Genomic DNA, 20,788 nt, shown 5'->3' with positions numbered 1-20,788 from the left:
GAAGAAATACTTTCAATTGTGGAACCACAGATGGAAATGGAAGTCATCATGAAAGTGAAATTAGTGAGACTGAATGAGAAATGCCACATGATTTCACTCACTTGTGGGATCTAAAATCATGTGGTTAGTGTGGTTGGGGGAGAGAGGTTTGTGAAAGGATTCAAGGTTCAGCTAGACGGGAGGAAGGGCTCCAGAGATCTAGAACTTGGTCACTAGTGTTAAAACAGAATCTTTAACAATGCTGAGTGGATACTGAGTGTTCTCACCTGAAAAATAATCATATGAAGTGATGCAACTGATAATTAGCTGTATTTAGTCATTCCACAATGCATGTGTTTTTGAAAATATTATGTTGTAGGCCACAAACACAATTTTTCTGTGTTTTGAGTAAAAAAGGAGAGTTCCCCCCACTGGAACTGACAACCTCAATGCCAAGTGGTAGTTCTTACAAAAGCACACTAACCTGCCAATCACAGTCTGCATTTCAAGAAGATCCCCTAGTGTTTTATATTTGCACTGAAGTTGGAAAGATTCTGGATGAAAAAGTGTTTCTCAAATTCCCCACTCTGGACATTCATGCAAATTCCACTTTGTTATGTGGTGTCCTATGCTTTGTTGGCCATTGAGAAGCATCCCTGGCCTCAACCCACTAGGTTCAGTGCAAATCACAAGTTGTAGCAACTCAAACCTTCCTCCAACATTGCCACCTGTCTCCAAGAGGCACCCTCATGCCAGATGGAAGACCAGTGCCCTGGAGCAGGAGAACTGGGAACTCCAGGAGGAAAACTCATTGTTACTTAGTTCACAACTGGAGGCAGATCTCTCAACCTCCCTGGGCTCCATTTATACAAATGTAATGTGAGTGCCTGATATAATTGTCCTCATTAATGTCCACTGTAAGATTAAATAAAACAATGTTTGAAAGATTCTAACTTCAGATTTTGCTACACACAAAAACATCTAAATATTTCAGTAATAATTGGATAATGTTTCAAAAATGAAGGCATAAATGACTATTTTTTCCCAAGGAAACTGTGATCCTACATTCTTTATTTCTTAAATAACCATTTTAACTTGTTTTCCAAACATGAAAATCCTAAGTGCTTTGTAAAAAGCATCATGAATTCAAAGTTTGTGTTAAATCCCGATGACTTTATAACAAAGAAACAGAGTTGTCTCCCCTGATGAAAAGGGAACCACAATTTTATGAACATATTGGGAGGTATGACCCAACAAACCAGTGCTTGGGAATTCCACGGAATGTAGCAAAGCCAAGTACCTCACACACAGGAGGAAACTATAGCTAAGAATTGGGAAAAATGCTAAGGGGTCTAGACTTCCACAAGGTGGAAGATTTTATGGACAAAGAAAAACAAAGACTGGATTCACCTAATTGCCCTGATCTTTTGGGAATACAGAATGAGCAGGAACGTTTTCCTTTCGGCTCAGACCAATGTCCCCCAGGGAAGTCAGGTGCTCAGCGGATGGAATGGTGAGTGGAACTGTACCTAATGAGCAGACAGGGAGCTACAAATAGATGTCCTGAGGTTGTCCCTCAGAATGTGCAATCGCAGGCTGAAGAGCAGGACATGGTGGTTTGACCTGGAGTCCTAAGTCAGGCTTGGGGACCAGAGATTGACTCCTCATGCTGTCTTGTCTGGGGCCAGAGCTCCAGTCTCCACCATCAACTGGAGAGCTCTCCAGACATCCACAGGGAGACCTTCTCAGAGACCCACCTGAGTGAGTCTAAGATGCTGGTAAGTACTGCTGGAAATGTTCAGCCAGAACAGAAGCTGACAGAATTTAGCTAGCCTAGCACAGAACTGAGAGAGCTGAGTGTCTGTGTGATGACTAACTCTTCTAACTTTTTTATCATGTTACAGTGAAGCCTCTCTCAGATTTTGCAATGACTTGCTCATTCTTGACAACTGTATAATGGGAACAGAGTCCAATTTCATTGAACTGGAAAGTGGTAAAAAGTATTTTTCATAATAAAGGAATATATCCAGGGAGTTCCCCAGTAGCAGTTTAGGCAAAAGGAGTCTTAGGTGTGGTGGGCACACAATGAGGGGAGGGCTTTTCTTTCATTGCAGCCTGAAGTTTATTGGAGCCCTTTCCAATTCATTACCTAGGTCAGATTAATGGGTTGCTTACAAATGTATCCTTGCAACAACTGTTCAGGAGACATGCATCTCACAGTATCTTTCTCATGCTGGGTGTTCACAGTAATGAAGTCAGTTTTATTTCATGGGTTAAAGTACAAAATTAAAGAGCTTTATTTGCAATTCTTTCCTTACTACATAGCCTGCCTGTACAAGAACATGGGGCATCTCTCCATCTCTAAGGCTTTCTTAAATTTCTTTCTTTACTGTTCTATAGTTCTGAATCAGAGGCTGAATACATGTTTTCTTAGCATGTTAGCGTTTTTTTGTTTGTTTGTTTGTTTGTTTGTTTTTTTTGCTTTGCAATTGGAAATTTTTGCTTTTATTGGAATTGGATATTTTTAAATTCTGAGGTCAAAGAAAGAATTGGAAATTATTTTCAATGAAGTTTGCTGTTTGAAATTTAGTTCTTTATATATGTATTGACATTTTTGAGGGGGAATGTGTAAAAATTTGTACATTTCATTTGACCAAACATATGAGTCGGTCACATTGCTCCATAGCTTCTTATGTTTAATGTTCTTCTTCATGATCTGTAGTAATCAAGTTCCTTTTATACCATTCTGCATCTCAGCACTTATCTGTTTTTCCTTATTACTCCTTTTTTGCCTCTGGTGTTGCTTCTATTATTATGAGTAGCAATCACCCTCTGCCCTCTTGTGAGACGTATTCTATTGCACTCAAGTGAAGTTTGCCTGTGTCTTTCTCATGAGCACAAGCTTCATACACAGGAGTGTCATTACATCTACAAGAGCTCCTCTCTGCACAATTGGAATAGGCACCTGGCTTACTTGGTTTACTGCTGGGAATAGATGAGGAGATGCAGGAATACTCCTGGTCCAGGTGCCTGGCAGGAACTCAGGACAGGAGCTGTGGACAGGCTTTAACTATGGTGGTTACACAATTCCATCATACTTACCTTAGGTCCAGTGTCAGGAGATATCTGGATTCAATCATGTTTTTAAAGGGTGACGGTATAATTTTGGATACAGTTTCATTTGTTGTTCTTTAGAAAGTATCTCTTTTTTAAAATTGTATTGGTTTTATATATTTACAAGTCAAACAAAAAAACAAAGACTAAATATTCTCTCTGATATGTAGAAGGTAATTCACACAAAGTATCTTTTAAATATTTTATTTCTAGGTCTTTGTCAATCTTGAATTACAGACTCATGGTGGTTATTTCAGTTCTTTTGATGGAAATTTTATTTTAGATTTTCATTAAATTGTATTTAATAAAGTTAATTTGAAACCATTTACTTGTCTGATTATTTTTTCTATGTAGATTCTTAATTTCTTCAAGTTTTTATATAAAAGGGACAGAACAGATATAATCTCTTTTTATTTGGAGCTGAGATTATAATGGCAAATATAGAGTACACAGAAACAAATGCATGTAAGTATAATGTGCTGAGGGATAAATCCTCTGAGAAAAGTTGATAGAATGTTATGAGAGGTGCAGGATTTCATGGTGAGTGTTATAGATCAGGGGCACTTCAGCTCATGTATTACAAGGAGTTACTAGTCCTCTTAGGATGCCATTGAACTCATTTTGCAATCATTTTGTTGAAGTTTTTGCCTCCATGTTCATCAAGCACATTAGCCTGTAAAATTTTTTTCTTTAGTCCATGTCTGGCTCAATTGAGGCCATTACAATGTTGGTGACTGATGCTAACCAAGAGAGAGAAATGAGGGTGAATCCACATTGGTCCATAGGGTACCTTTGAAACCAGAACGATGTGTGATTCTTCATGAATGAGATTTCTAAAATGGTCATGCTTAGAGACACAGAATAGAAGGGTGGTGTCAGAGAGTGGAAGAGGGGAATGTGGGCCTTGTGTTCATGGGTGGAAAGTTAAAGTCGAATATGGAGATTAATTTCCAGACTCCTGCTAGACAGCATGGAACCAGCAATAACAATATAATATTGTGCATGTGAAAAGTTGCTATTAGGGTTGAACTCAGGGTAAGTGTTCTTGCCAAAGGAAAGCACAACAAAATTGATGCAATTGGGACCCAGGGACACTCTTGGAGGTGATGGGCACATCTCTGACATTGAAGTGGGGACAGGGTGGCCAGGGTTCACATATCTGAATTCATCCTCTCATCCACATAAAGCATGCACAGTTCCTTAGGGGTCTCCTCCCTCAGTAAAGCTGCCTCCAGCAGCAGTCAGAAGAACAAAGGCCCCTCCTGAGACTCTCTGAATCTCCACAGCAGCAGAAAGGCAGCTCCTTCCTCAGCACTCACAGACGGGGCATCTCCTCCTCCTGTCTGGCTCACTCTGGCTACCACCATGGCTTCCTTTGGAAACTGGATGTTGCAGCAAGCACCATCCTCAGGCCTCTGTGCCATTCGCCCCTTCTGCCAGGCCCAGGCCTCTGCAGACCAAGTCGTGGCACCCTCCTCTCCTGCAGGCCTCTGCTCAAGCATCACCCTTGACCTCTCTTACCTGGACCCCCATAAGGATAGCACCTCCACCTCCTCCCCTTCTCACCTGTCCATGTTTCTTTCACATTGAGTTTATCATCTGACATGTGAATATAGTATATACATGTAGATAACATGTACACCTATGTACGCTGTGTGATGTTCTCATGTATCTACACTCTAGTGTTCAAATCTATCTCTTGTGCGTATCGTCACTTCATGGAGAAAACCTCAGAAACCCTCTTCTAGTGCTGTTGCTTTTAGTGACTGTCTACCTTCATTCTCTCTCACGAGTGGATCTTCGGCACTTTTATTTTTCAGCACCTGTGCCCCTGGTCCAGTCAATTCCAGGAACAGGATCAGAACTCAATGTCCTTCCTCAAGGACATGGAAGAATTGCTCACTGAAAATGTAGAATATACACCATGCTCATAAGGACTGAAACGCCTAATGAGAAATGAGTCAGCTAATTAGGGGACAAATCTCCTAACTAGGGTCAGCACTGGGGTCACCCTAAAAGGGCTTAGGTACAAAAACTAATAATGTATATTTTTTTCCTTTCACAGCACACGGAAAAACAAAATTTCACAGAAATTTCGGAATTCCATCTGCTGGGACTTTCAGAGGACCCAGAACTGCAGCTCCTCATCTTTGGACTTTTCCTGTTCATGTACCTGGTCACTGTGCTGGGGAACCTGCTCATCATCCTGGCCACTATCTCAGACTCCCACCTGCACACACCCATGTACTTCTTCCTCTCCAACCTGTCCTTTGTGGACATCTGTTTGGTCTCTACTACTGTCCCAAAGATGCTGGTGAACATCAAGATGCAGAGCAAGGTCATAACATATGAAGGCTGCTTAATACAAATTTACTTTTTTATATTATTTATAGTGTTGGACAACTTCCTTCTGGCTGTGATGGCCTATGACAGGTACGTGGCCATCTGCCACCCCCTACACTACACAGTCATCATGAACCACAGGCTCTGTGGATTGCTGGTGCTGGCATGCTGGGTCACAAATGTCCTGAATTCCTTACTAGAAACCTTAATGGCATTGCGGCTGTCCTTCTGCACAGACCTGGAAATCCCACATTTTATATGTGAACTTAATCAACTGGTCCTGCTTGCATGCTCTGACACTTTTCTTAATAACATAGTGATGTATTTTGCAGCTTTGCTTCTGGCTGGTGTCCCCCTTGCTGGCATCCTTTACTCCTACTCCAAGATAGTGTCCTCCATCCATGCAATTTCAACAGCTCAGGGCAGGCACAAAGCCTTCTCCACCTGTGCGTCTCACCTATCTGTGGTCTCCTTATTTTATTGCACACTCTTGGGAGTGTATCTTAGTTCTGCTGTGACCCAAAACTTACGCTCTACTGCAACAGCCTCAGTGATGTACACTGTGGTCACCCCCATGCTGAACCCCTTCATCTATAGTCTGAGGAATAAGGACCTCATCAGTGCTCTGAAAAAAATTTTGAGGATAAAATTTTGAAGTGGCCCATTTTACTGGGTCTTAAAAATTGCTTTTCACCACAGACCTCAAAGTCTCATAGCAAAACTCACAATATTTTGATCTGATTTTAGAAGTATGACTTGTCCCTTCTCTTCATTCTCTGGAGTTTCACCTTCTTTGATTTCTCTTTCCCTACAAAAGTTATAAAGCACACCATGCTATGCTTTATGTCCTCTCTGAGATCTGAACAATGTTCCTCTTTATCATTTGCATACTCCCTCAAAGTTATTTTCTGTCCTGGATTTGAGATATTGGAAATTCACTTTTATCTTATGGGAAAACATGTGTTTCTGAAAAATTATTTCTTCTCAAATGACAAATCAAATGGACACATTTTTCTATTGATGACACTAAAACAGTCACCCATGGCACTGCTGTGGGGCAGGGACACATGTTACAATTAAGACAGCCTGTACCATCCTATACAAGAGGGAATTGCAGAACCACTGCTTGGCCCTTGTGGGTCCCCTGTGTCTCCATGAGTCCCGGTCTCAGCTGCTCTTCCTGATGATGTGAATTTGAAGGGAGCAGTGAGCTCCATGGCTGAGCATCAGCTTTTCTTCTCACCATCAGGATTCCTGTCCTCGTGCTCAGCTTGGTGGACACGTTCTCTACCACAGTCACTGGCAAAGCTTATTTTCAAACACGACTCCACTTGAAATCTAAATGGGAATATGAACTTGAATGTTTTATTACTGAGGCCTCAGAATCAGAGAGGACTTTGAATATGATCAGATAAGAATTCACAATACAGGGGGCGATCCAAGATGGCGGCCTAGAGGGAGACTGCACCTCCGGTCGCTCCACAACCCAGGAGTTAAGAAGGGGAGGCATTGAGAGACTCGGACTGAAGTGGAGCCACGGGTGAGTCTGCCCACTGGGTAAAGCTCGGCCCGGGTGGCAGGCCCAGATAGAGGTGGCTTATCGGAGCCGGGCAGGGCAGCTAGAGTCATCCACAGGCAGTCCTGCGCACTCCGGCGGTGGGCCCCGCCCACACAGCCAGCTTCTCCAGGTTCTCGGAACGGAACTGGCCCGCTAGTGAGAGCCTGTCTGAACAGAGCACGCTCCGAGTCCCGGAGCCCCTGCAGTGCAGTGTACTCCTGCAAAGAACCAGCGGAGAGCCTCGATCTGCAGTCAGCCTCAGGGATAAGGGCAGGGCAGCCGGAGACCTCTTCAGGCGGCTCTGCCCACTCCGGCTTGAGTCTTCCCAAGGTAGTCTTCCACACTCCGGTAGTGGGCTCTTCCCACACGGCCAGCTGCACGGTGCAGGCCCACAGTGAGAGCATTTCCGCACAGAGCCAGTTCCAAAACGTGGAACCAGTAGGGGGCTAGGGGCAGTATTCTTCGAATGAGCTGCTTTATCAGATTCCTCCAAGACATCAGGCTACTGAAGGCTGGGAGGTGATACACTGGAAATCTACTGGGACACTATAAGCCAATAGTGGAAAACTGCAATATCTCAGGGTCCCACTGACAACTGACCATTATGAGAAAACAAGGGAAGAAAATGTCCCAAACAAACCTAGATACTACATCAATAAAACCCAATGACAGCACAGCAGAAGAAATGTCAGAAAGGGAGTTCAGAATGTACGTAATTAAAACGATCAGGGAAGCTAATGAGGAGATGAAAGAGCAAATACAGGCATTGAAGGAGGAGATGAAAGAGCAAATGCAGGCATTAAATGATCGCACCAATCAACAGTTAAAAGACCAAATACGGGAAGCAAGAGATCATTTCAATAAAGAGTTAGAGATACTGAAAAAAAAACCAAACTGAAATCCTTGAAATGAAGGAAACAATAAACCAAGTTAAAAACTCCATAGAAAGCATAACCAATAGGATAGAACACCTGGAAGACAGAACCTCAGACATTGAAGACAAAATATTTAACCTTGAAAACAAAGTGGAACAAACAGAGAAGATGGTAAGAAATCATGAACAGAATCTCCAAGAACTATGGGATATCATGAAAAGGCCAAATTTGAGAATTATTGGGATTGAGGAAGGCTTAGAGAAACAAACCAAAGGAATGAACAATCTATTCAATGAAATAATAACAGAAAATTTCCCAAATCTGAAGAACGAAATGGAAAACCAAGTACAAGAGGCTTATAGAACTCCAAACATACAAAATTACAACAGACCCACACCAAGGCACATTATTATGAAAATACCTAACATACAAAATAAAGACATAATTTTAAAGGCCGCGAGAGAAAAGAATCAAATTACATTCAGAGGGAAACCAATAAGAATATCAGCAGATTTTTCAATCCAGACCCTAAAAGCTAGAAGGGCCTGGAACAACATATACCAAGCCCTGAAAGAAAATGGATGCCAACCAAGAATCTTATACCCAGCAAAACTTACCTTCAAATTTGACGATGAAATAAGATCCTTCCATGATAAACAAAAGCTAAAGGAATTTACAAAAAGAAAGCCAGCATTACAGAACATTCTCAGCAAAATATTCCATGAGGAAGAGATGAAAAACAACGATGCAAATCAGCAACAGGAGGCGCTAGCCTAAAGGAATAGCCAAATAAAGGAGAAACCAAATCATGTCAAAAACAAATATGAGTCAATTGACTGGGAATACAAATCATATCACAATAATAACCCTGAATGTTAATGGCCTGAATTCATCAATCAAAAGACACAGACTGGCAGATTGGATTAAAAAGAAAAATCCAACAATATGCTGCCTGCAAGAGACACAACTCATAGAAAGAGACACCCATAGACTAAAGGTGAAAGGATGGGGAAAAACATACCATGCACACGGACACAGCAAAAAAGCTGGAGTATCCATCCTCATCTCAGATAATGTGGACTTCAAACCAAAACTAGTCAGAAGGGATAAAGAAGGACATTACATGCTGCTTAAGGGAAGCATAAATCAGCAAGACATAACAATCATAAATATCTATGCCCCGAACATTGGCTCATCCACGTACGTCAAACAAATCCTTCTCAATTCCAGAAATCAAATAGACCACAACACAATAATACTAGGCGATTTTAACACACCTCTCTCACCACTGGATAGATCGTCCAAACAAAAATTGAATAAAGAAACTATAGATCTCAACAACACAATCAGCAATTTAGACTTAACGGACATATATAGAATATACCATCCAACAAAGAATGAATACACTTTCTTCTCAGCAGCACATGGATCCTTCTCTAAAATAGACCATATTTTATGCCACAAAGCTACTGTTAGTAAATACAAGAAGATAGAGATACTACCTTGTACTCTATCAGATCATAATGGATTGAAATTAGAAATAAATGACAGAATAAAAAACAGAAACTTCTCCAATACCTGGAGACTAAATAATACACTATTATATGATGAATGGATAACAGAAGACATCAGGAGGGAAATAAAAAAATTCTTAGAAGTAAACGAGAACAAAGACACATCATATCAAAATCTCTGGGACACTATGAAAGCAGTACTTAGAGGAAGATTTATTTCATGGGGTGCATTCAAAAAAAGAAGTAGAAATCAACAAATAAACGAGTTAACACTACAGCTCAAAGCACTAGAAAAAGAAGAGCAGACCAATACCAAAAGTAGTAGAAGACAGGAAATAGTTAAAATCAGAGCCGAAATCAACGAAATCGAAACAAAAGAAACAATCGGAAAAATTAATAAAATAAATAGTTGGTTCTTTGAAAAAATAAATAAAATTGATAAACCCTTAGCCACACTAACAAAGAGAAAGAGGGAGAAAACTCAAATTACTAAAATTCGGAATGAACAAGGAAACATCACAACAGACACGAGTGAAATACAAAACATAATTAGAAGCTATTTCGAAAATCTATACTCCAACAAAACAGAAAACCTTGAAGACATCAACAAATTTCTAGAGACATATGAACTACCTAAACTGAACGAGGAGGACATACACAACTTAAATAAACCAATTTCAAGCAGTGAAATAGAAGAGGTCATCAAAAGCCTACCAACAAAGAAAAGTCCAGGACCAGATGGGTTCTCAGCCGAGTTCTATAAAACCTTTAAAGAAGAGCTCATTCCAATACTCCTCAAACTATTCCATGAAATAGAAGAGGAGGGAACCCTACCAAACTCGTTCTATGAAGCCAATATCACCCTGATACCTAAACCAGACAGAGACACATCAAGGAAAGAAAATTTCAGACCAATATCCTTAATGAACATCGATGCAAAAATTCTCAACAAAATTTTAGCAAATCGCATACAAATATATATTAAAAAGATAGTGCACCACGATCAAGTGGGTTTTATCCCAGGGATGCAAGGTTGGTTCAACATTCGGAAATCAATAAATGTCATTCACCATATCAACAGACTTAAAGTTAAGAATCACATGATTATTTCAATAGATGCAGAAAAAGCATTCGATAAAATACAGCATCCCTTCATGCTCAAAACACTAGAAAAAATTGGGGTAATGGGAACATTCCTAAACATTATAAAGGCCATCTACGCTAAGCCCATGGCTAATATCATTCTAAATGGTGAAAAACTGAAAGCGTTCCCCCTAAAAACTGGAACAAGGCAGGGATGCCCTCTTTCACCGCTTCTATTCAACATCGTCCTTGAGACTCTAGCCAGAGCAATTAGACAAACCAAAGAAATTAAAGGGATACGAATAGGAAAAGAAGAACTCAAACTATCCCTGTTCGCTGATGACATGATTATATATTTAGAGGAACCTGGAAATTCCACCAGAAAACTTTTAGAACTCATAAGTGAATTCAGTAAAGTAGCAGGTTACAAGATCAATGCTCATAAATCCAATGCATTTTTATACATAAGTGATGAATCTTCAGAAAGAGAAATTAGGAAAACTACTCCATTCACAATAGCATCGAAAAAAATAAAATACTTGGGAATCAATCTCACAAAAGAGGTGAAAGACCTCTACAATGAGAACTACAGAACACTAAAGAAAGAAATTCAAGAAAACCTTAGAAGATGGAAAGATCTCCCATGTTCCTGGATAGGCAGAATTAATATTGTCAAAATGGCTATACTACCTAAAGTTCTATACAGATTCAATGCAATTCCAATTAAAATCCCAATGATGTACCTCGCAGAAATAGAGCAAGCAATTATGAAATTCATCTGGAAGAATAAAAAACCTAGAATAGCTAAAGCAATCCTCAGTAGCAAGAGCGAAGCAGGGGGTATTGCAATACCAGATCTTCAACTCTACTACAAAGCAATAGTAACAAAAACGGCATGGTATTGGTACCAAAATAGACAGGTAGATCAATGGTACAGAGTAGAGGACATGGACACAAACCCAAATAAATACAATTTTCTCATACTAGACGAAGGTTCCAACAATATGCAATGGAGAAAAGATAGCCTCTTCAACAAATGGTGCTGGGAAAACTGGAAAACTATATGCAATAGAATGAAACTAAACCCCTATCTCTCACCCTACACAAAACTCAACTCAAAATGGATCAAGGACCTCGGAATCAGACCAGAGACCCTGCATCTTATAGAAGAAAAAGTAGGTCCAAATCTTGAACTTGTTGGCTCAGGATCAGATTTCCTTAACAGGACTCCCATAGCACAAGAAATAAAAGCAAGAATAAACAACTGGGATAGATTCAAACTAAAAAGCTTTCTCTCAGCAAAGGAAACTATCAGAAATGTGAAGAGAGAGCCTACAGAGTGGGAGAATATCTTTGCCAACCATACCTCAGATAGAGCGCTAATTTCCAGAATCTATAAAGAACTCAAAAAACTCTACACGAAGAATACAAATAATCCAATCAACAAATGGGCTAAGGAAATGAACAGACACTTCACAGAAGAAGATGTACAAGTAATCACCAGATATATGAAAAAATGTTCAACATCCCTAGTAATAAGGGAAATGCAAATCAAAACTACCCTAAGATTTCATCTCACCCCAATTAGAATGGCGATTATCAAGAATACAAGCAACAATAGGTGTTGGCGAGGATGTGGTGAAAAAGGAACACTCATACATTGCTGGTGGGGTTGCAAATTAGTGCAACCACTCTGGAAAGCAGTGTGGAGATTCCTCAGAAAGCTTGGAATGGAAACACCATTTGACCCAGCTATCCCACTCCTTGGCCTATACCCAAAGGACTTAAAATCAGCATACTACAGAGATACAGCCACATCAATGTTCATTGATGCTCAATTCACCATAGCCAGATTGTGGAACCAACCTAGATGCCCTTCAGTTGATGAATGGATAAAGAACCTGTGGCATATTTATACAATGGAATATTACTCCGCAATGAAGAATGATAAAATTATGGCATTTGTAGGCAAATGGTCGAAATTGGAGAATATCATGCTAAGTGAGATAAGCCAATCTCAAAAAACTAAAGGACGAATGATCTCGCTGATAAGCGGATGAGGACATATAATGGGGGGTGGGAGGGGCTAGCATTAGGTTTAGGGTTAGGTTTAGAGTTAGGCTAAGGAGAGCAGTAAGAATGAAGGAAAGAAGGACTGTGTAGAGGGAAAAGAGGGGTGGGAGGGGTGGGAGGGGTGGGAGGGGTGGGGGGGAGGGGAAAAGAAAAAAAAAAAAAGAAAAAAAAATAAATAAATAAATAAAAAGAATTCACAATACATATTGCATTGCTATGTAAAATATGTCCTTTCCTACTGCAAAGATAATCACTGAGGATTTCTTGGCACTTTTTATGTTGTATTATTGAATCATCTATTTGTTTCCACATGGAAATTCTCAGTGTTGCTTAGAAATATTAATCCTGTCATTGTTCTAAAAGAAATATCTCTCCCCTTTCTGAATTTTGCCACAAACACTAGAAGGGTAGTAAGTGAGCAATACCCATGTCCTCTATTATGTGTGTCCTTCAGGCTCAAAATAACTTCAGTCCTCAAGATCAAGGGCTGACTCACAAGGGAACTCGAATTCCTGCCCCATCGTGTGGTTTCCAAACACAGGCTCTCCTGCCAACATCCATGTTCTATTACTGAGCCAGACTCAGAGAACCCTTCACCAGTTACTCTCCTTTGATTAAAGTCTTTCTAAAAATTTGCATTGAGGACTGCTTGTTCGGCAGAAATAGCTAGCCCTTGCAATAATGAAAGGAAGCAGGACGGAGGGCAATTGGAATAATCTGACAGTGTGTATTTTTGGTATTTGTTCTGATTTTAAAGACAATATTATCAGTGGGATTCAAAAGTGGGGTAAAACAGTCACAGGATGGAGGAATGAGGGTTCAGAAACCTGTGGGGACTGTCCTTCTGTCCATCACATGTACCACCAACCAAGCAGCTCTGACCCAAGACAGTCATGTGCGTGTGCATACACACACACACACACACACACACATACACACACACACACTCTTTCACTAACATGGTTCTCACTTTGCCTACTGGCTTGATAAGATTACCCAGGAAACTTCTGTGCAGGGGCAGATAATAAATGTCTCAGACTTCACAGATCACATGGTCTCTCACAGTGACTCAGCTCTGCCATTAGTGTGGAAATCACTGTGGACAACAACGGAGCAGGTGTGGTTGTCTCCCAGGAAAACTTCACTTGTGGAGTCCAAAACTTGAATTTGATGCAAAACAACAATGAGATACCATTAACATGCCTTAAAATGAACCTAAAATAGCTGCTGTCTTGGAAATGGAGAGTACAGCAACTGTTACCAATGTCTGGACAGGGGAATAGAAAAGGGTAAAAGAGACAGGTTGGTTAATAGGCACAAAGTTATAGGTAGATAGAAGGAATGCACTCTGGTGTTCTATTGCATAGGAAGGTGACTAAAGCAAACAACAATACAATGTATATTTAAAAAAAAAGTTAGATGAGAGGATTTGGGATGCTCTCAGCATAATTATAGGATACCCATTTAAGGTGAAAGCTATGCCAATAACATTGAATTAACCTTTATATAATGTATACATATGATATCATTTTATATCTCACAAATACATAAAATTATTTTCAGTGTAAAATAGACAAAAAATTCAAAAGCAACATAATTTTTTAAAAAGAAAGTAATAATGGTGATGAGAAAGGGGAGAATCTGAAATCCTCACACATGCCTACTAGGAACATCAAATGGTTCTGCTATTGTGGAAAACACTTGGGAGTCCCCAAAAGTCAACACAGAATTATCATATGCCTAGCAACTCCTCCACCTCAAATAATGGAAAACAGAGACTCAAATACACACTTATACATTCATGTCCATAGCAGCAATGTTTATACTGACCAAAAAGTGGAGACAACCATGCCCACCAACAGACAGAGGCAGAGACATGGCGGGTGTTCGTAAGGGAAGGTCCCTCAGCCAGGGAAAGGATCTATGTTCTGATGCTTGCTACAAGGGAGAACGTTGAAAACTTTAAACTAAATAATAAACTAAACAGAAGGAAGAATCTAGCATGGGACACTTGTATGAAATATCTGAAATAAGCAAGGTGTAGCGAGACGAAGTAGATGGGAGGGGAACAGGGCAGGAGGGAAGGTGGACGGTGATTTCTCGAGGTCAAGGGTCTCTTTGGAGTGACGATTAATTGTGGAAACAACAGTAATTGTAGATGTATTCTGTTCAACTACAATGAGTTAAAATGGCAAATTTTATATTTCGTGTCTTAACCACAGTAAAAAAGAATTTAATAAACAATTCAAGTCTCTTACAATATTCAAGGGTCACAATTACTGTTCTCGCTTTGATTTTTTTATGTTAAAGACATAAAACCCATTGTCGCTCATTTTGAAGATGGAGGGAATGGGTGTGGCCCATGGACCTTGGCTTTCCAGCTCCTCCTCCAAGGTCCTGAAGAGTAGAGTGTGCCATACCAGAGCATTTTCAGATCCGGTTGTTCCTTGCGTGTGTGACCTTGAGGAAGGTGGGGAGGGTGGTAAGGCTGGGAGGATGACCAAGACAAGGCTTGAACTGAGACAGGATGGGGTGACCCAGTCCTTCATGTCCCCAGCTGTGGAGGAGTGCAGCTCCATGCAACACCAGGGTCACAACGCCACCCAATGTGTCAAAGTGAAGGGCAGTCAGAGATGCCACCTTTGTCATGGATAGGTGGCCAAGACCAGACCCCTGATTGTCTAATGTCCATGATTTCTGAAGGTGTATGACCCTGACACACAAGCATGTGTGTGTTGATAAATACACATATGTGCACACATGCTGTGCACATGGGTATACATGCATGCACACTTGCATGTAAGAAAACATGCACACACATGCACAGGTGCAAAAAGGCAAGTTCATGCATGCATGAGTGCACACACACACACACACACACACACAATGTGTGCTTCTGCCACTCTTCTCCACAGAGGTTCCTACTCTAAGTGGACACCACCTTCTGAAGACAACAGCCAGTAAGTGAAATGCAGAGAAGAAGACCAGGACAGAAAAGGACACTCATCACCCTCATCTCTGTCCACTCTCTGCCCCAAGGCCCCTGTCTCCAGCTCTCTGACTCACTCATTTCCCTCTCCCCAGTTTGTCTCCCATTTCTTTGAACAAGCCCAGCAGTTGTTCTGAGACTTCCTGACCCCTGATCTGTAACTGTTGGAAAACAGTGTGAAGGAGGTGAGACTTCTGGAAGTCAGGAGTCTTCATGGACAAGGAGAAATAGAGGCTGACTCCTCCTGATTTCTAACCTGGTCTCTTGGGAACAGAGAAAGAGCAGGAAATTTTCCTTTCTGCTCAGAACAACATCCCACTGGCACACGAATGCCCAGGAACTGAAGTATCAAGAGGAAGTGCGCCTAATGAGCAGGAGACAGAACTGTAAGTAGAGCCTCTGATGCTGTGCCTCAGAAGGTACATCGTGGACTGCACAAGATATTGTGGTTGGTACTGGAGTCCTAAATCAAGCTATGCGTCCAATGCTCTCCTCCTGCTTGCTTGTCTGGGAACAGAGTTTCAGGCTCCAACTTCAACAATCCAGGCTGGATCCCAGACTCCCACACACACAGGCCTTCTTTTCAGAGACCCCACCCAGGTGAGTCCGGGACACCAGTAGATAATGCATGCAGGAAAGTTTCAGCAAGCATGAAAGTTGACAAAGTTTACCTGACCTCACCTGAACCAAGCCAGTCCAGCCAAGATCTCTGAGATAGTGTGCTTGATTCCTTAGCCATTTATTTAATGTGTTAAAAACTGGACTGTTTTTTAGAATCTATAATGTATAGATCATTGTTTACAATTCCATATTGGGACTGGAAGTCTAATTGGATCAGACTGAGTGAAGAAGTAGTATAAAGTATTTTCCATAAAATTAGAACACATCCAATGGTGTTTTGCATTATAAAGATGGGACCATGGAACTGCTAACAGATGTCACCTTGGACAACAGCTCCTGAGACGGTGGCTGCACAGGATCTTCTGTCATGATAGGTTATCACATGAGCAAAGTAACTGATGCCAGAGGTCAGGGGAAAACTACATTGCTTTACAGCACAACACCTGCTGAGACTGGATATACATTTGGTGTGTAAGCCAATTTCTTTCCCTTTGCAATTCCAAATTGTTTGTGCAAGATTTTTGTTTGTTTTTGGGGGACTCACAGGGGACCGGGAGTTATATGTTTTGATTTGGTTCTTTTAAAGGAATAATTAGAGTTTTCCACTCTTTGCCATTTACAAGTTCATTATTTTGTATATTGCAGATATATTTGGGTGAAAGGGCATGTGAAAGTTGGTGAAATTTTTGTGATCAAACCTATGTCAGTCATATTGCAGACCCATCCTCTCCACTGCTTTTTTATATCTAGAAAGCTCCTAGGCACAGTTAGAGGTAATCAATTGCCTCTTGTGCCTTTTGCTACATTATTGCACATGTGTTTCCTTGTTACTTTCTTTTTGCCTTTTGGAATTGATTCTATTTCTGTAAATAGCAAACATCTCCTACCACATGGAGGAACACACAATTTTGCATTCCACAAAAGACCACCCACATCATTCTCAGGAGCACACTTTTACATATAGAAGCCTTTTGTGTTTATGGAGCCTCCCAGTTTGCACCATGGGTGTAAACAACTGGTGTGGTAGGATTCCTGGGAGGAGCAATGAGAAGATGCACACAGTGCTTCTAGCTCCCACACTTGGTAAGAACCCGCAAAGCGAGCAGTGTTTTCATCATGGCTGTGAATTCATCTCATCACTCCTGCCGTCGTGTCCAGAGCCATAAGCTCCTTTGAACCCATTTATGTTTATAGGACGAAATGATAACTGTGGGGGTTTCTTTCTCTGCTCCCAAGTATCTGTTTGTATTATTGTATTTCCAGGTCTTTGCCAATTCTATCCTGAGATAGATGCTCATGTGGATGAAATAGAATTATTATTATTTTGGGTCTTTGTTAAGGATTTATCTTAAACTTTTATTCAATTTCACTCAGTGCAGTTATTTGGGTTCCCTTTCAATACTCAATCAGTTTTTTAGTGCATAAAATCTAACTTGCTTCAATTTTTTCTAAAATGTATTCACCTTTGTAAAAACACATAAATGAAGAAAGCAGGTAAGGTCTCTGCTCATTTGGATCTTACATGATAATGTCAAAGGTGGAAGATAATGAATGAAGTGTGTCTGTGATATGACATCCACAGGGATAAATCTCCTGGAGAAAGAGGAGAGATTGTCATGAAGGCAGTGGGATTCAGTGGGGGTTATAGAGAGTGATCTTCAGAGTCATGTATACTCAACCAGAAATCATCCTTTTAACATGCTGTTGAATTCATCTTGTGAGTATTGTGCTGAGAATATTTTCATTTACATTCATGAAGAACATCAACCTGTAATTTTTCTTCCCTTGTATAGTCCTCATCTGTCCAGATCATATAGTCCTTATCAGTCTGGATCTTAGATTTCGAAAGCAAACATAACCATCCACTTGGATCCAGGGACCACTTTGAAATCAAATACCACATGATTCCACATTCATGAGAAGTCTAAAGGAACCAAACTCATAGATTCCAGAGCAGAAGGGTGTCACAGGAGTGCAGGATGGAACATTTGCTCTGTTTTATTAAGTTAGTTACATAAGACATTGAATTTCCAGACACATACAACATAGTTTCTGGAACTAACAAATGATATTGAAAATGTCCCAGGAGGACAGACCTGATGTTAATTGTTCCCACCACAGACAAAAACAAAGCAAAAAAATGGTGGGGTGCACACAAGGACACTCTGGGAGGGAATGGATGTGTCCAAGGCATTGATTGGGTGAAGGCACCAAGCTTCCTACGAGTCTGAACTCACCAGATCATGCACATTTCATAGTGAAGTCCTTCAGCCACAACTAGATGTCAGTAAAGCTGCTTTAAACAAAAGTACAAGGGACAACTTGTGAGGCAGAACCTCTGCCTCTGGAGAAACCTTACATGTCAGCAGCTTCAGAGTGACCACCTCCTTCCTCAACATTCTCAGGCACCACGTCTCTCCCATCTCTCTCTACCCCATTCTGGCTTCCTTTTGAAATTTGAAGCATGAAACAAACACCTTCACAGGGGTTATTAGGCCCCTCACTTCTGCTAGGCACACATCTGCGTATGGCCTCCCCTTATCCTGGAGGTCTCTGTTGAAATGTCACCTTGTTCACATCATTTTCCCTGGCCTACAATAAATGCACTCCCCATCTACTCTCCTTTCAACCTGCCACATTTTCTCCATAGCAATGATTATCATCTGATGTAGTCTATGAGCCTTTCTTTTTTTTTTTTTTCGGAACAAATACATGAAAATTGCACATGATATTTGGATGCCATGAGAGGTTTTAATACATATTTACATTATGTAATGTAGAAATCCATCTATCTCCCCTGTGTGGTGAAAACATTCAAAATTTTTCTCAATCCTTGTTTTATAATTTCCTCTTCACATTATTTATCTGTAATTGGATTCTAGCAACTTTTATTTCTCAGTTCCTTGGTGAGGCACTTCCAGGAACATGGCTGAAACTCAGTTTATATTGCTCAAGTGCATGATAGAATTGAGCATGAAAGCTGTGGAATAGTACAGCTTGCTGAGAGAAAGGAAGAGAGGGACTGGATTTCTTCATCAGAGGTGGGAAGGGGACAACTAAAGGGGCCCAGGCACAAAACTTAGTGCTGGTGTTTTTCTCTTTCCTGATAGTCCCAAGAAAGGGAACCACAGAATTATACGCAAGTTTCAGAATTCCTCCTTCTGGGATTTGCAGCTGACCCAGAACTGCAGCTCCTCACCTTTGGGCTTTTCCTCTCCATTTACCTGGTCACTGTGCTGGGAAAACTGCTCATCATCCTGGCCACCATCTCAGGCTCCCACCTGCACACACCCATGTATTTCTTCCGCTCCAACCTGTCCTTTGTGGACATCTGTTTCACCTCCACCACCATCCCAAAGATGCTGGTGAACATCCAGACACAGAGCAAGGCCATTATCTATGAAGGCTGCATCATACAGATTTATTTTTTTGAATTATTTGTACTGTTGGAAAACTTCCTTCTGGCTGTGACTGACCTGTGACCGATATGTGGCCATCTGCCACCCCTGCAGAACATGGTCATCATGAACCAGAGGCTCTGTGGATTGCTGGTTTTGGTGTCCTGGATCACAAGTGCCCTGAATTCCTGGTTGCCAAGCCTAATGATGTTGCGACTGTCCTTCTGCACAGACTTGGAAATCCCCCCTTTTTCTGTGAACCTAATCATGTGGTCCCCCTTGCCTGCTCTGACACTCTTCTTAATGACATGGTGATGTATGTTACATGTGTGGTGCTGGGAGGTGGCCCCTCACTGGCATCCTTTACTCCTACTCCAAGATAGTGTCCTCCATCTGTGCAATCTCATCAGCTCAGGGCAAGTACAAAGCCTTCTCCACCTGTGTGTCTCACCTGTGTGTGGTCTTCTTGTTTTATTGTAGTGTTCTAAGTGTGAACCTTACTTCTGCTGTGACCCAAAACTCACAATCCAGTACAACAAGCCTCAGTGATGTACAGCATGGTCACCCCCATGCTGAATCCCTTCATCTACAGTCTGAGGAATAAGGACATCATGAGCACTCTGAGGAGATTCTCTGAAAAAGGACACCAGCATCCACTGTTCTGAGACTAAGAAGCTGCCATTGATTGCAGAGAGTGAAGCCTCAGAGCACGTAATTGCAAGTTTGTTCAGATCATGGAAGTAGGACTTGTGCCTTCTATTTGTTGTCTCAAGTTTCCATTTCTTTGATTTCAACTCCTCTATAAAAGATGAGCACTCAACTTGTGAAGCTTTCTCCTCTTTGACCTCTGAACAGTGTTCACCTTGGTCTGTTTCACACTTTCTCAATGTCATTTTCAATGGTGGATTAGAAATCTTGGAAAATCCCATTTATCTCATTGGACAACTTGCAGTATTTTAAAGAATATCTCCTTCTCAAATACCAGAACACACATGATAAATTTTTCTTTTCCTTTCTTTCTTTTTTCTTTTTGTTACTCAAAAGCAGTCTTGTGCTGAACTCCTCCTAGGAAGAAAGCACACTTGAAAACCAAGCTTCGTGTGTCATTTTGCACTAGAGGGATTCTCAGGACCACAGTTCTGCCCTGTGGTTGCCTCGTGCCTCTGGCTTCATCCTCTCAACTGGCTCTTCCTGGTGATGTGGACTCTAAGAGACCAGCCTGAGTCAAGACGCAGCACAGC

At 41.1% G+C, this 20,788-nt stretch overlaps 2 protein-coding genes across 2 annotated transcripts in view; one reads left to right on the top strand and one right to left on the bottom strand.

Annotated features, from left to right (window-relative positions):
• Positions 1-20,788, bottom strand: part of LOC124968535 (olfactory receptor 7A10-like) — a 55,320-nt gene that overhangs the window by 24,270 nt on the left and 10,262 nt on the right. Inside the window, exon 2 of the mRNA XM_047531084.1 lies at positions 19,329-19,348. Coding sequence (XP_047387040.1) covers positions 19,329-19,348 — 20 coding nt within the window. The remainder of the gene's footprint in view (positions 1-19,328; positions 19,349-20,788) is intronic.
• LOC124968879 (olfactory receptor 19-like) lies at positions 5,177-6,091 on the top strand. The gene has a single exon (XM_047531715.1). The coding sequence runs from the start codon at positions 5,261-5,263 to the stop codon at positions 6,089-6,091; it is 831 nt and encodes a 276-aa protein (XP_047387671.1). The 5' UTR covers positions 5,177-5,260.

The sequence above is a fragment of the Sciurus carolinensis genome, chromosome 17 (assembly GCF_902686445.1).
Source record: "Sciurus carolinensis chromosome 17, mSciCar1.2, whole genome shotgun sequence".
NCBI classification, from domain to species: domain Eukaryota; kingdom Metazoa; phylum Chordata; class Mammalia; order Rodentia; family Sciuridae; genus Sciurus; species Sciurus carolinensis.
Note: the sequence above shows the minus strand (reverse complement) of the source record. Positions and strands in the feature narration are given on the sequence as shown.

Coding starts and splice junctions, on each gene's coding strand:
- LOC124968879 (XM_047531715.1), top strand. CDS start 5,261: ATGTACCTGGTCACTGTGCTGGGGAACCTGCTCATCATCCTGGCCACT.